The sequence below is a fragment of the Dendrobates tinctorius genome, unplaced genomic scaffold, assembly GCF_039654945.1.
Source record: "Dendrobates tinctorius isolate UK_male_01 unplaced genomic scaffold, ASM3965494v1 ptg000133l, whole genome shotgun sequence".
Taxonomy (NCBI): domain Eukaryota; kingdom Metazoa; phylum Chordata; class Amphibia; order Anura; family Dendrobatidae; genus Dendrobates; species Dendrobates tinctorius.
In genome coordinates, this window is record NW_027361801.1 from 20,760,001 (window position 1) to 20,776,750 (window position 16,750).

The 16,750-nt window shown below is 47.3% G+C and overlaps 1 protein-coding gene across 3 annotated transcripts in view; it reads right to left on the bottom strand.

Moving 5' to 3' along the window:
• The window catches only part of ARHGEF6 (Rac/Cdc42 guanine nucleotide exchange factor 6), a 242,387-nt gene that overhangs the window by 20,540 nt on the left and 205,097 nt on the right, over positions 1–16,750 (bottom strand). For all 3 annotated transcript variants that reach the window (XM_073543558.1, XM_073543557.1, XM_073543559.1), the window contains 3 exons: positions 14,999–15,092; positions 14,108–14,197; positions 12,045–12,144 (listed from right to left, as the gene is read on the bottom strand). In XM_073543558.1, the coding sequence (XP_073399659.1) occupies positions 12,045–12,144; positions 14,108–14,197; positions 14,999–15,092 (284 nt within the window). The remainder of the gene's footprint in view (positions 1–12,044; positions 12,145–14,107; positions 14,198–14,998; positions 15,093–16,750) is intronic.

Below are 16,750 nucleotides of genomic sequence, written 5' to 3' on the forward strand. Positions count from 1 at the left end.
ATTTGGTTAAGGGTTAGGGTCAGGGTTAGGGTTAGGGTCAGGGTTAGGGTTAGGGTTAGTAAAGTCATGGTTTGGGTTAGTGTGAGGGGCCACCCTTATGTTGGAAAAAAACGCAAACGCGGTAAAAACGCACTAAAAACGCATACAAACGCATAAAAACGCTGCGTTTTTTTCATGCATGCTCATAAAAATGCTTGAAAAAAACGCAGCAGTTGTATGCTTTTGTATGCGTTTTTTCAATGCGTTTTTTTGCGGGAAAAACGCGCTGCAAAAAAAAGCAAGTGTGAAACTAGCCTTAGCTGTAATTGCAAACAAGGGTTATTCCACAAAATATTAAACCTAGGGGTTGAATAATAATTGACCCACACTTGTATGTTTAAAATTTATTAAAATTTAACTGAGCAACATAACTTTTTGGTTTGTAAGATTTATGCATCTGTTAATAAATCCTGCTCTTGTGTGAAGTTTGAAGGCTCTAACTTATTTGCATCTTATCAAACCTGCTAAATCTGCAGGGGGTTGAATACTACTTGTAGGCACTGTATATGTAGTATGTATGTAGCATGTAGTATGTATGTAGCATGCATGTAGCATGCAGTATGTATGTAGCATGCATGTAGTATATATGTAGTATGTATGTGGTATGTATGTAGCATGTAGTATGTATGTAGCATGCATGTAGTATGTATGTAGTATGTATGTGGTATGTATGTAGCATGTAGTATGTATGTAGCATGCATGTAGTATGTATGTAGTATGTATGTAGTATGTATGTGGTATGTATGTAGCATGTAGTATGTATGTAGCATGCATGTAGTATATATGTAGTATGTATGTAGCATGCATTATGTATGTAGCATGCATGTAGTATGTATGTAGTATGTATGTAGTATGTATGTAGCATGTAGCATGCATGTAGTATGTATGTAGTATATATGTGGTATGTATGTAGCATGTAGTATGTATGTAGCATGCAGTATGTATGTAGCATGCATGTAGTATATATGTAGTATGCATGTTGTATGTATGTAGCATGTATGTAGCATGTCATTTTTTTTTTTTTTTTTCATTCAACACATTAGCCGGATGATGGGACTACTACTGTCCCATCATTGGCTAATGTGTCAATCACTGTCATGGTAGCAGGCATCGCCCGATGGGACTTGTAGTCCCATCGGACGATGCCTGCACAGACCCCCGAAGCCTGCACAGACCACCGGCAGGCCGGCACAGCCCCCCGGCAGGCCGGCACAGCCCACCGGAGCCTGCACAGACCACCGGCAGGCCGGCACAGCCCCCCAGCAGGCCGGCACAGCCCACCGGAGCCTGCACAGACCACCGGCAGGCCGGCACAGCCCCCCGGCAGGCCGGCACAGCCCACCGGAGCCTGCACAGACCACCGGCAGGCCGGCACAGCCCCCCGGCAGGCCGGCACAGACCACCGGAGCCTGCACAGACCCCCTGGCAGGCCGGCACAGCCCCCCGAAAGGCCCGTACAGACCCCAGAGAGGCTGTACAAGGCAAAAACAGGGTTTTTCTTATTCCGATACCGGAAGTCCCATAGACTTGAATGGGACTTCCGGTATCGGAATCGGCGATACCGATACTTTTTTTTAAGATCGGCCGATCCATTCCGATCCGATACTTTGAAGTATCGGACGGTATCGCTCAACTCTAGTAGCAACCCAAAGTGGGGTGGTGGTCCAGAAAGTGGCCAAGTGTGAAGAAGTGACAGCACTGGGTGACTCAGTAGGTATGTCTGGAGTACCGCAGTGTATGTGCAGGTCTTTTTCAGAATGTGGAATATCCTTTCCGGGGAGTAATGATGGGCCACAGATGTGTACAGTGATGCTGCACCGGGAAGGAGCCTTTGGTCGGCTGGAATCAGAGAGTCAGGTGACTCTGACAGGAACTCCTCTCGTTTTCTCTCTGACCGAGAAAAACGTCAGGGTTCGCTGTAAACACGGGGTCACGGTGAACTACGCAGTAGACAGAGTAGTGTTTGAGGGGACCAAAGGTGGTGAGTGCCAAGGTAGAGGGATACCACGGGACTTAGTCTATGCCTGGGAGAGGGGCCGGGACTTTCTTTTGTTTGATGACGTTTGGTCGGACGGTGGAGATGCTTCGACTGTGGGGCAAGCAGACACTGAAACAGTGACGGCTCCTGACATGGACAGGTCAGAGGTAGAACTGACCAGAGGAAGAAGTACATCTGCCCAACTGACGGACCTGACGTCTCGTGATAAGACAGATGGTGGGCTGGGAGATGAGACTACTGGACTAGACACATTGGTGCTGGACGGTAACTGGAGGGTTCACTCGACTGGTGTGACTGACCCAGTGGTACCCTTTGATGATATAATTAAAGAGGTAGTGGTGAGACACGTGCTGGCCAAAAGAGAACAAGATCGTGAGATACAGCTTATAAAGGAGACTGTAACAGAACATGTCGAACGGGAAAGAGTCCTAAGGCAAGCAGCTGAGCACAGAGTGGATGAGCTGGAGAAGGAAGTCTCTGAGCTCAGAGGTCACCTGTCAGCGTGTAAAACCATGAACAAGACCCTGTTGGAAGATATGGAGGTGCTCAGAGAGGCCCAAGAGAAGCATCAACAGGAGATTCTCAGGAGAGAGGATCAGCGTCGCTACCTGGCAGAGGAGCGAGATAAAGTTCTGCAAGAACTCAGTGGAGTAGTAAAAGGTCTTCTACAGGAGAAGAAGTGGATGGGCGAAGACGTACAGCGGCCTTGCCCGACTGATAGCAAGGCAGAACTGCCAAAGCCCATCTTGGAAAAGGGTCCTGAAGACTGTAAATCTCAGGAAGATGGTGAGCCAAGAGCTGCACAAGACAGTCACCCGGTCTTGGCAGATACCTTGAGGGAAGTGTCCGTGGGGAACCCAGAGCCATCTGTCCAGGATGAGAGCAATCCATGACCTTCAAGTGCGTGATGGAGGTACCCGAAGACGTGCGAGAAGCGTGTGCCAGCGAAGGTGTGCATGAGACCTTTAAAAAGGCAGTAAAGGCCTATAGTGTGAGCTGGGCACCAGAAACAGACCAGTTGGTGATACTGGCAGAAACGGAAGACACAGAGAGAAGGGTGGCTGTCCTGAAGGAGATGCACCTACAATGTCTCCGCACGAAACAGATGCTCGTGGAGCGTAATAGGAAAGCCGCTCGACGTCTGGAGCTTGCAAGGGAAGCGCAAAGTCGGCTGGGCTTTGTGGAAGACATAATTCCGGTACCCAAAAATCTGGTGGGGAAAGTTGTTGGCAGACTTGGAAAGGTAATGCAGGAGATGGTGAAGAGAGTGAGGATCCCACCTGCTGCTGAAATCCAAGTCGCTGTTGAAGATGACATGGTTCCTGTCATTGTGGTTGGTTCGGTGGAAAGCATTGGGAAGCTTCGCATGCTCCTGGAATATCGGGTAGCATACCTGAAGGAGATTGAGCAGCTAAGACAGGATCGACTGCAGGTGAATAAGCAGATACAGAATGTCAGGTGGCGTCCCCCTCCAACCCAAGGTGTAAGGACCCGAAGGGATCCTCCAAGGAATGAAAGGACAGGTAGTCGAAGGCAAGAACGTCGAGAGTCCGCAAGTGGCCGGTCTAATCTTAGTAACATAGGCACGAGACTTGGTGGTGGACATAGCGACAGAGGGTCAGACTCAGACCAGCCAGTTGGCCCAGCTGGACGTGGGACTCATGACCGTGCGAACTGGGAGAGCCAGTCAGTGAGAGAAAGGTCGCGTGATGGAGCACACTGCAGACAGGCGGAGACTAAAGAGTGTCTGGTCACACTGACGGACGTTGACGGGAAGGCCCAAGGCCGAGATACTGACCGCTGGGGGCAGGGGAGGCCTAACGTAAATATGCAGTATGACTACCGAAACAGACGGAGATGGTCCTCCCGACTGGTAGGGCAAGGTGACATGGGTGCCAGGTCTCAAGATCCCTGGGTGATGTCATGTGTTCAACCCCACAAGTTTGAACAGAGGGGGGAGGTATGTGGTGTAGTTACCACTATGTCAGCTAGGGGGCACTGCGTGGGTGTCCCAGGACGGGTGTACAGGCACATTCAGTGTGGTAACAGGAGCAGGGTCCTAAATGACCATTATGGGTCTCAAGGTGGGTGGCCTTGGGATGCAGGCTCCAGGGTGTATTGATCAGCAGAGGTACTGCTGATCTTTCTGTTACACTGTGTCAGGGAAGCCTGTGTGTGTCTATACAACCTTTAGTGATGTCATAGTCATGTGATCACCTGTGGGTGTGGTTACAGGGCTATGTAATTGAGGTGTTTGGCACATGTGAGAGAGTGTGGGAGGGAGTCTGTGAGAGTGTGGACAGACTTCCCTGTGTCCAGGTGGGACACTACAGAGAGGGGCCTGTGTGCTAAGGAAGGAGAAGCCTTCCTGGGTCTGCGGCTGCAGATAGAGCGCTGCTCTGGACATTGCCCTGAGCTGGGTATATTAGTGTATATGGGGAGGACTACACCTCCCAGCATGTGCTGAGACTCTCGGTCCGAGTCTGAAGCCACGGACGTTTATGTTCTTTTGTGCCTAAGCTAGAGGCTATTTTGGTGATATGCTGATTTATGGTTTATGGAGCAAATAAACCTCATGAACTTTGGGAAGAACCTGCCTCATGATTGTCTCCCGCTGCACCTGAGCGAGTCACATCCCTACAATATATATATATATATATATATATATATATATATATATACTATATATATATGTTAAAATAAAAAATAAAAAATAGACCACACATAGTTCTAACAATGTTACAGAGAAATTTCCTATTTTATTTTCTATTAGTGAATCTTAACCTGAATATTGGTCCATGTTTTTATTAGCCACAATCATGCAGGACTTTGCAGACAACATCAAGTCTTGTAGAGATTCTGTGTTGTCATTCTAATTAAGATGAAATAATAGTTGCGCATATTCCTACTAATCATAGGAGTGTCAAATACCCGGGAACAAAGCATTTCAGACTATGGGCCCAGTTCATTGTAGTAATTTTGCCCATGCCATATTCATCTTTTCATTTGCGCCATTTCCATATGTTTTGACATGATTCACCAATTGTGACTTTTCACAGTGTTGCAAAATTTGTAGCACATATAGCCAAGTAAAATAGCGGTTTCATGTATGCCTGAAATTTTGCCACACATTTTGCAACATTTTAAAAGAACATGAGATCTTTTGCGCTAAAAAAATAAATACAAAACAGGTTAAAGATAAAAATTAAGAGCCTTTTTATTTGACACATGATTCATGAACCACATGCATCATTTTGATGAATTTAGTGCAAAACAATGTCACCGAATACCACACGACAAAAAAAAAAAAATGACTTAAACACCCCCCTCCGGCAAATAATGATTCCATGCCGACTCTAGGAATTATTTTGTTTATTTATGTTTTCATCTTTTCTAAAACGATAAATACTTGCAGAGGACTTTGACTATTCTTGTCATAATTTATAATTTAAAGGAGTTCTCTACCTAGTTTATTATCTTTAAATTTGCTTACCACGTACTCTCACTAAAGACAATAAAAATCGCAAGAATCTGATCTCTCCATTTATCTTTAAAGCTGAGATGCTTATGTTTATGACCTTTTGTTCCTTCTCACTTGAGTAAGTTTAATATTTGGTCTCCTAACCCAAATCTTAAAAGAAAATGTGTTAACCCACCCCAAGACCGCATAAATGGGCATGCGGGTCTTTGAAATGTATATCTGTCAACACCTTTACATCTTTTAAGACCAGCATGCCTCTATATGCAGTTTCAGGTGACTGACCTTACTGGCAGATTCTACAGGGATGCAGAACATTTAACGGGAAACTGTGTTAGGGTATGTACACACGGTGCGGATTCTGTTGCGGTTCTGCAGCGTTTCTGCACCTGCAGGTCCGCAGCAGATTTTGCTGCATTGTACAGGACCTTTATTTCCTATGGAAATAAAAAAATGCAGTGCACATGCTGCGGATTTTTCCGCGCGGTTTTGCTGCGGTTTACAATCCGCAGCATGTCAATTGTTTGGTGCAGAAACGCTGCAGTTTTACACCTCATCCATTATGAGGTGTAAAACCGCAGATAAACCGCAGGACAAGATTTATCTGCGGTTTTCAATACAAAATCCGCAGAGGCAAAAAACTACATGTGCACATAGCCTTAAGGTACTGTCACACTTAGCGATGTACCAGCGATCCCGACCAGCGATATGATGCGGTCAGGATCGCTGGTACATCGCTAAGTGGTCGCTAGTGAGCTGCCACACAGGCAGATCTCACTAGCGACATCGCTGGGGACGGGGGTCGCTACTTACCTGTCACACCAGGCGATCCTGCGTCCTCCCGCCCGGCTCCACGCGTCGCTCGTCCTCACAGCAGGAAGCTGACGACGAGAAACAGTCCTGAACGTTCTCGCGCGATCAGCGATAACCAGCGGGGGAGCCGGTGTTAGGTAAGTATCAGACACAGAGATATCGCTAGCAATATCGCTATAACGTCACTAGTTATAGCGATATTGCTAGCGATATCTCTTAGTGTGACATGCCCTTTAGGCGTCGGGTTCCTGCAGCAGCTCAACAGGAATCCAGAGCCTCATATTCTGCGGTCTCCCATTATCTATCGAACGCAGAGGAGATTGCACAGTAGTCCCGGCGTCCCAGACGCTCTGTCCAGTCATGCTCTGTGGGTCTGGCAGTTGCTGCCACCTTTGGGTCAGCAATAGCAATACAGGCTGCTCAGCAGCAAATCGCTCAAGAGGCTAAGTCCCTCCGTCGCTCTACTGGGCATGCTCACGAGGCGATCTCCCATTGGAGATCGGGAGTCACATGCCCAGGTCCTTCTCGTGATCTGATTGGTCCATCTCAGGGATCTGGAAGCTTCCGGAAGGTCCCGGCTATAAAAGGTTCACATGGCCGTTCGGCCATGCGCTAGTATAGTCTCTAGTTGCTTACTGTGTGAATGATGATGGATGCATGAACCTGCGAATAACTCATTAAGATCCCCTCCCTCTGATATTACGAGTGTGTATAGGGACTTAGGTTTAGAGTCAGCGCCAGCTAGTGGCAAGCTACCAGCCACATTAGCTTCCTAGACAGTGCTAGCGTCTGACAGTGTGCCTAATTCCGGGCATTGTTGATTAGCGGCAGTGTCTGTTGCCGCGCTGCAGTCTGCAGCTCCTCTTGGCGTCCGTAGTTGCGACGCCGCAAGCACGGTAGGTCTAGACGGACTCTGACCCTCTGCCTAGGGCCCAGCTCCTGTGACCATATACCGTGCATGCACTCCTCTGAGACCTGTGACATTAACAGGCTCAGCCTTTTGTGTTTAACACTTAGGCGTCTCTGTGAATAAACAGAGATCGCTCAGCGCACCCCGGGTGATGTCTAACCCGAGTGCGTTATATCGCCTTATATCACGTCCGCCATTATATAGCAGCAGTGTTTACACCTTCTGCACGGTGGACCCCGGGTGGCAAACGCACTTTACGTTATTTAATATTTAGTGCATTTCGCCATCCCTAACATTATACTAGCGCCAGGGTCTGGCTAGTAATGGCGGACCAGCAGCAGCTACTGCAGTACATTCGGCAGCTGGAGGGCAGGTTGGCTTCTCTCGAGAGTGCCACCTCAGCAGCGAAGTTTACTGAGGCTGCTGCTCAGGCAGTTGCAGAGGCTGTCTCACGAGTGTCCACATCCACGCCTGCAACGACAGTTTCCCGCATCCCGTTGCCCGATAAATTTTCTGGCGACAGCGCCTCCTGCAGGGGTTTCGAGAGCCAGTGCTCTATCCAGCTTGAGTTACTGGCCGCGCGATTCCCTACGGAACGGGCTAAGGTGGGGTTTATCGTTTCCCTTCTGTCGGGCAGGGCGTTGGAGTGGGCCACGCCGCTGTGGGAGCGTGGTGACCCAGAAGTTTGGACCGCTGCTCAGTTCTTAACATCCCTAAAGCAGGTCTTCTTGGGGCCATGGTTCACTCACGACACCTCTCTCCAGCTACTAGCGTTAACTTAGGCATCCCTCTCGGTCAGCCAGTGCGCCGTCCGTTTCCGGACACTGGCTTCCGAGCTGGAATGGTCTGATAAAACCCTCATCCCTGTGTTCTGGAGAGGTTTGGCGGAGCATGTTAAGGATGCTCTATCTACCAGAGAGGTTCCCGTAGGTCTGGAGGAGCTGATTGCCATTTCCACCAGCATCGATCCCCGTTTTTCAGAGCGCCGCCTGGAGCGTGCTCAATCCAGACGGAAGGTTAGCTTGGCTCCCAAACTCTTTGAACCTCTAGAACCACCCTAGCCAGAGAGTTTACCTCCAGAGCCCATGGAGGTGTCCCGCGCCGGTCTTAAGACGCATCCGGCACAAAGCTCCACACACTGTTACCAGTGTCAACAGTCTGGTCACCTGGCTAACAGGTGTTCGCAGTGGCCGAATAACCAATCGCGTCCACTGGTAATTGGTGGGGGTCTATTTGCTATGGAGACCTTCTCCCCTAAACCGGCGCTCCAAGGAATGTTAGATAGCGGTGATTCCTCTTGGGAGGTACAGGTCACGGTGGATTCCGGGGTAGAAGGGAACTTTATGTCTTCGTCCTTCGCCCAACAGCACGCTATCCCATTGGTATCACTTTCTCACCCAGTGCCCATCAGGGTGGTCAACGGGGCGACCTTATCATCCCAGATTACACACCAAACAGCACCCCTTAGGCTCTCAATTTCACCGTCTCACCAGGAGACGCTTTCCCTGCTCATTATGCCAGAGGGCATCGATCAGGTGCTCCTCAGGGTTCCCTGGCTCCATTGCCATTCCCCTCATATAGAGTGGTCCTCGGGGAGAATACTGGGATGGAGCAAAAACTGTGTGGGAAGGTGCATGGGGGAAAGTGACCAAGTAGCCTCTGCGGAGGTGCCTGCGGATCTTTCCGCGCCCCCTACTGGGAGTCTGAAGAATGTGGCTCTGGTCGTCCTCGAGTCAGTGCCGCTGGGCAAGACCTTTGTCCCTCCTAACTTACGGTCCAAGGTTCTCACGTGGGCACACGCGTCCAGGGTGGGTGGTCACTTTGGCTACAAGCAGACCACAAAACTCCTGGCAAGGTCTTATTGGTGGCCGCACAGGGCTTGGGACACTAAAAAATACATTCAGGCATGCGCCTCTTGTGCTCGGAGCAGCTCCTCTAAACAGAGGCTGGCTGGGTTACTGTATCCCTTGCCGGTGGCAGACCGGGCAGTGGAGGTTCGCGACAGTTTGAGTCGCACCCCGCATGCCACTCAAGCCTCTAAAGAGAGAATGAAGATGCCCGCCGACACACATCGGTGCCCCACTCCAACTTCTGCTCCTGGTGACTTAGCCATCCCTGACGCCTTCCATGTGTCCCTTCTCAAACCTGTTCACAGGTCCCGGATTTCCGAGTCATCTGCCGGGACATCAGACTTGTCTTAGGACGAGTCTGAGGCCTATGCCTCTGTGGGACACAAGGTGGTACATGGAAAAAAATTTTTTTTGATGGATTGGAAGGCTCAGGGGGGAGGGGGCCCTAGGAGGGGGGTCATGTTAGGCGTCGGGTTCCTGCAGCGGCTCAACAGGAATCCAGAGCCTCACATTCTGCGGTCTACCATTATCTATCGACCGCAGAGGAGATTGCTCAGCAGTCCCGGCGCCCAGACGCTCTGCCCAGTCCTGCTCTGTGGGTCTGGCAGTTGCTGCCACCTTTGGGTCAGCAATAGCAGTGCAGGCTGCTCAGCAGCAAATCGCTCCAGAGGTTAAGTCCCTCCGTCGCTCTACTGGGCATGCTCACGAGATGATCTCCCATTGGAGATCGGGAGTCACATGCCCAGGTCCTTTTCTTGATCTGATTGGTCCATCTCAGGGATCTGGAAACTTCCGGAAGGTCCCGGCTATAAAAGGTTTGCATGGCTGCTCGGCCATGCGCTAGTATAGTCTCTAGTTGCTTACTGTGTGAATGATGATGGATGCACGAAACTGCGAATGACTCATTAAGATCCCCTCCCTCTGTTATTATGAGTGTGTATTAGAGTCAACGCCAGCCAGTGGCAAGCTACTAGCCACATTAGCATCCTCCACAGTGCTAGCGTCCGACAGTGCGCCTGCTTCCGGGCATTGTCGATTAGCGGCAGTGTCTGTCGCCGTGTTGCAGTCTGCAGCTCCTCTTGGCGTCCTCAGTTGTGATGCCGCACGCACGGTAGGTCTAGACGGACTCTGACCCTCTGCCTAGGGCCCAGCTCCTGTGACCATATACCATGCGTGCACTCCTCTGAGACCTGTGATGTTAACAGGTTCAGCCTTTTGTGTTTAACACTTAGGCGTCTCTGTGAATAAACAGAGATCGCTCAGTGCACCCCGGGTGATGTCTAACCCGCGTGCGTTATATCGCCTTATTACACGTCCGCCATTATCTAGCAGCAGTGTTTACACCTTCTGCACGGTGGACCCCGGGCGGTGAACGCACTTAACGTTATTTAATATTTAGTGCGTTCCGCCGTCCCTAACAACCTGTCATGTAAAATAACGCTATTAAAAAAGACTAACTAACTATATATTTATATATATTTTTCTTTTTTTTTGCCTAAAATACAAAGTACCATATTTTTTTTCAGACTATAAGATGCGCCGGACCATAAGGGTATGTGCACACGTTGCAGATTTGCTGCAGATCCGCAGCGGATTTGCCCCTGCGGATCTGCTGCAGATCCACAAGTGATTTACAGTACAATGTGACTCTATGGGGAAAAAAAAGCTGTTCATATGCTATGGAAAAATCAGAACGGAAACACAGCGTTTTTTTTCCGCAGCATGTCAATTCTTTTTGCGGATTCCGCAACATTTTTACACCCATCACCCATTGCATTATTGGAATCTGAAGGTGTAAAAACGCAGGCCAAATCCGCACAAAATCTGCAGGAAATCCGCATAAAAAACGTGCGGATTTTGACCTGCGGATTCTGCCAAAAGATGCAGATTCCGCACAGCAATCCTCAACGTGTGCACATAACCTTAGACGCACCCCAAATTTTCAGAAGGAAAATGGGGAAAAAAATGAATGTGTCAAATGGGGGTCCGTCTTACAGTCCTGAATTCATCTTACCCGGGAGGGATTGGCAGCGCTGGTGGCAGCAGTAGTCGGGCGATTCTTCTGGTGGTCTGATGCTACAGGGCGATGATCTCGCTCCCATGCAGCCTGGTGCGGTGGTGCTCGGTGGTGTGGGGGGCTCCACCAACACTTTTCTGATGTCCGACGCTGCAGGGCGATGATGGTGCGGCGGTGCTCGATGGTGCCAAAGATCAGTGGTGAGCCGAGATCTCAATCTGTACATGCGTCGCCTCAGGCAGCCATTTTCCCAGATTTGACAGCATCAAGGCAATAGAAGTGTGGGGCTCCGGGCTTTCAGAAAATGTCACCGGAGCCCCCGGCACCACCGAGCGCAATCATCACCCCCAGCGTCCGACCAGGACCACCGGAAGAATTGCCCGACTCCTGCTGCCACCACGTTAAGTGTAAGTACCATACATTTTGACTATAAGACACACCCCCATTTTCCCCACAGATTTGGTGGGGGGGTGGGAGTGCGTCTTATCGTTCGAAAAATAGGGTAAATAAGTCATTTTTAACTTTAGACCTTTCAGAGATCATTTCCTTTTCAACTTGTTTAACTGTTCACAATAACAGTAATTCTGACCAGGGGTGCCCAAACTTTTACATGCCACTGTACATTTGATAAATCTTTCAGCTGCCATGCACTGCCTGCAAGAAGTGTACTCCAGTCACAGAGAGTTGTTTTAATTTACGATACTTTTTGGCATCAATTAACCAATTTGTTAGGTGTGCTTGGCAAGCTCCACCCAATTTTCAGAAAGTTAGCGAAGCTGACCAAAAAAATTTGAAAAATTGCAAAATTACACAGCACTATTAGCTGCACAGCAATTTTGCAACATATTACACTGTTTTTCTGGCAGAATTCTGGTGAAAACTGATAAGTCAGGGCCTATTTTTTCTCCATTCCGTTATCTAGGTAAAAGATAATTTACTTTTCTTCAGGAGCGGTTTGTCCATTACTTCTCATGTCATCAATGATCAGATTTTCATCCTCAAGTAGCATGACCTGTGGAGCCGAATCTTTGCGGGTACCTGTAACAGAATAATGATCACAAACACTATTATAGGAACAGCATAAAACTCAGGCGCTGCATGGCTTCAAACTATACCACCCAGAGCAGCTAAAAACAATTATAACAACTTCCAATTTGGTTTCAGATCACTTGTATTTCTATTCTACTGCCTGCAGTTTTCTAGGCTGTGCGCTGTCATTGTGCAGCATACAGATTTGCCGAGAAATGGATGGCATGTGCACAAGGAGACTGGAGTGATGCAGACAGTATCGTGGAATTGCCATTTCCAGATGTTCTTATACAATTATTTCAGTCATCTTTGATTTATGGACCATAAATAAATATTTTGATTGAAGAGATTAAGTCAGCCTCCTGCACATTTCTGCATTTTTGTGGTGGAAATATTTTATGAAGTCTCCACTAGTGAAGTAGCACGACGCTGGAATAGAGCATAAACGTGCACTTTAAAAGAATGACTTTATGTACCTATATACCGCTCTTACACGCATCTTTCATTTTAAAAGCAACATTTTTGTGGCAAAAGAACAATTGATTTGGAGATATTCTACTTTTGTAGCACACACAGGAAGCAACAAGATTACAATCTCTCACAGATTTAGAAAAAATCTCTGCCTTAACCCTTAAACCGTCTGATCTTCAAGCCCTTATTCACATCAATTGTATTTTTTTTCAACATAGCATAAACTGGATTATTTTTTCTTGTTGAAATCAATTAGCCCCTGAATAACAATTATTTATTACTCATGGATATCTCTTGTCTGCTTCTACCTAACACAGAAGTACAATTGGTCTTCAAGCCTAGATCAGATTGGAGTTAACAACAATTTCTATAGTGCTATATTTTTTAATTTTGCGCAATAAAACTTTTTTTGCAAAATAACTTGTTTTGTTTCAAGACTTTACAGCAAAGACAGCTGTAATTTGTCACGTTTTGTAGATTCATTTTCTACATACTTTTGCTTAATATTTGTTTTATTTTACTTATAAACTTTTTTTGTTTCATTTAGTTCCACTGCAGTATGCTTAACCCATTGACACCCCTTTTTAATGTTCCAGGGGCTCTGATGGCTCTTTGTCATTTTGCAGGCATGGGCGCAAGAGAAACGCAAGTCTATTTAGTGTATGAGAGGTGGCGAGTTCTTCTTCAATGGCAGTCTTCAAACAGAGGCTGGACAGACATCTGCCTGAGATGTCCAGTGAATCCTGCATTGAGCAGGGGGTTGGACCAGATGACCATGCAGATCCATTCCAACTCTATCATTCTATGATTCTACGATCTGTATGAGGTTACCTTGGTCTGGATTCAAAATGTGAGCTACGAATCTTACATGCATAAGTATACTAAACTTAACAGTGTGATTTAAAATAAATCCATATATATTCAATGTCAGTGTACAATTTGACACTTACAGAGTGCTTCTGCATTTTAATTTTTTTTATTGTTTTTTTGCATTGCACTTACAGGAGATTTTCCCCTGTGCATACATTTGTACAGTAGCATGCATCTTCACACAAGAAAACAACCTCTAAATAAAGAGAGAGTCTATTGCGAGATTATAAAAATAGAACACATCTTAGACAACACATCGTCACAATAGAACTACAGACCATCTATAAAGCAGCACACCAGAATAGAACAAAGCCTAAAGATAAAGAAAAACTATTTTGTGGCACAAACAATAAAACACTGTTTACAAATGGAGGCAAAAACATTTGTGACATCACCGCCAGAATAGAATACAGCCTAGGAATAAAAAACTAACACTACTGGGTAATCGCTACAAAGGATGATAGCCTATAAATATAGTAATATGAAAGCTTTAATCTATGGAATAAATATAATTATGACATCATCTCATTAGAAAAGCAATATTAAAATCTATATTAAGAGTAAAATTTTATAAATTAAAAAGTTCATTTAATAAATGATAATGAAAGAGAACACAATAACGAACATTTACCAGAATTAAGGCTTTGCTGAAACCCGGCTCCTGTGCAATATGCCTCAATTACTTTGAGAATTTGTGCATCCTCCTCCAGTGCTACAGTGCCTGCAAGGTTAAGCGCATCATTAAACCTCTATGCAAACAGAACTGAACTGGTAAAACTGGTACAGAAGCTGTACCCATTTTGACTTCTTCTAAATAATTACCCTTAACATGCATTTTGGTTCATTAGGAATAAAATTCACCTATCCGCTAGGATAGCCATGCAGGTTATTAAAAATAACAGGGCCCAGGTTTTTCAGTATTTTTAAAAGTTTTGGGGTTAGAAGGGCTTTGTAACAGATTTAAAGAGCTTATCCTGGACTATTTTATCTCTTTTTTAACTATAGGTCTAAAAACTAACAACCTGCCTGTTCCACCGGTCGCCAGCACAGAGTGGTCATTGACTGCTCCTGCCGGCGATTCAGCTGCTTCATGTCAACAGAGCAGCTCTTCCTCTTCCAGTCCGCTCTGTAGACATTACGTGACTGCTGACATAATGCTGACTGACAGACAGCTCCCCTGCAGTTAGGGAGTCATGTCCCATCAATAGAGCAGAGCGGAAGAGAAGCCGCTGCTGTGTCGATGTGACGGCTGCGGAAGTCACTGAATCACCAGCAGGAGCGGTCTGGAGTCGCTCTGTGCCAGCAGAGATCGGTGCCAGGCACAGCAGACAGGTACTTGTAGGTTGGTAGCAACCACCTGCCTGTTTACATTTATGCCCATAGTAAAAAAAATAGTCCTGTATAACCCCCATTAAAAAGTAAAACTTGATTTTTATTTCTCTGCACTGTTACAAAGGTTCTTTCCATACATATCCATAAATTGTAAATTAAGAAAACAGAAAACAACATAAGTGCAGCATACTTCTCCTGAAGGCAGACTCATCATCAGATGCTTTCCTTTCAGGCTTTCGCTTAGGAAGAAATTTCTTGACATTTTTGGGGCTTTTGCTGGAATCCTGCAAAAACGTTTCAAGAGTTTGGAAACAGACACTTAGACTCCTCTTTTATTGTCAGAGACACGATTTCAATTGCTAAAACACAGAACAAAAGTGCATAATCTGACAAGCTCAACGATGCTCTAAGGACACAGCTTAGAATAGGCGAGCAGCTTCTCTATGTCTGGAAATCATGATACAGTTCAGAGCGTTTGTCAAGTTTTATCTAAGTATCCCTTAATCATGGATAATGGTTTCACCATTTTTCAACATACTTTGTGCTTTAAATTGTCACCAGTTTTAAGATTGTGGTTAGTGAAACATTCCTTTATACAGTCAGAGGCGTAAAACCTGCAAAGTAGCAGTTGACCCTGGAACCTACTGCAAAAGTTTGCATTGAAGCCCAGGAGCTTTAAAAAGAATCCATCAGCAGGTTTATGTAATCTGAAAGCAATGTTGGGGCTGAGACATTGATTCTAGCCTTGATTCTTTGCAGTTTCAATAAAATCAAAGCTTTATCTGCAGAAGAATATCATTAGAGGACCAGTTGTCTCGTGCTGTGTAGTCCTCCTGCTCTTTGTAACACCGCCCCCACCACTGATTGGCAGCTTTCTGCCAATGTACAGTGTGCAAATAAAGCAGCCAATCAGTGGTGTGGGTGGGGTTATACAGAGCTCAGCATTCAGAGCACTGCTAGATATGCAGCAAAGAAAGTAAGAATTTGATTAAAATGACAGCAAGCAGCTCAGTAACTGACACGTCGGTGGAATCAGGGTCTCTGACCTTACATTAAGCGTCTCTCAAATGGGATAGCAAATACCTGGTGTTACACTACTGGTGACGGGAGCAAGAGTGGACCCACTGGACCGTGACGCCAAACCCTCCCCGAGCGAGCGCACCAAGTGGACCGACCCCTATACAGGGACCATTAGGGAGCAGACTCGGGGAGTTCAAGCGCCACAGCAGCCAGGACCAGGGGTCGGCTCAAGAGGGTGAGCTGAAGATGAGGAGAGGTGGGAGATCCGGTGAGGTGACGGGATAACCAGGGTCCAGAGGAGGAGGGAGTTGAGGACGGACGGAGGAGGATGGCGGGAACCAGGAGGAGGCAGGGATGGAGGCGAACTGAAAAAGGAAGGAGACACAGAGGGTTAGCAGAGGCACAGGCAGGAGAACCACGGGAGCGAGCTGAAAGCAAGTGGCTAGCAGCAGCGATCACGGCCTAGACAAACGAGAGAGTAACTCAATAGTCAGGCGCCTACACTAAGGGAGGGCGGCCTGAAATACCTGGTGGTAAGCTCTGATTGGTTAGGAGGAGGGTCCGGGTTTGGTCACGCTGGCAGGCGGCTGTATTGCAGGGGCGCGCGGTCTACCCCTCCGGCGCGTGCGCCGAGGTATAGTGCGCGCGGCCGCTGGAAGTGGAGGAGCACGTCGGGAAGCCGGCTGCCGGAAAGGGAGAGGAGCTGGGGCTCGTGTCAACACAGTGTCAGTGGAGGAACCCTGGCCAGGAGCAGAGGCTGTGAGTGCAGCAGCGGGAGGCGTGGAACGGGGAGCGGTGCTGACAGTACCCCCTCTCTTACATTCCCCTCCACCGCGTCTGGCTAAAAACCTCTTAAGGATGCGTGGAGCATTGATGTTCTCCTTCGGCTCCCAAGATCTCTCCTCGGGACCGAAACCCTTCC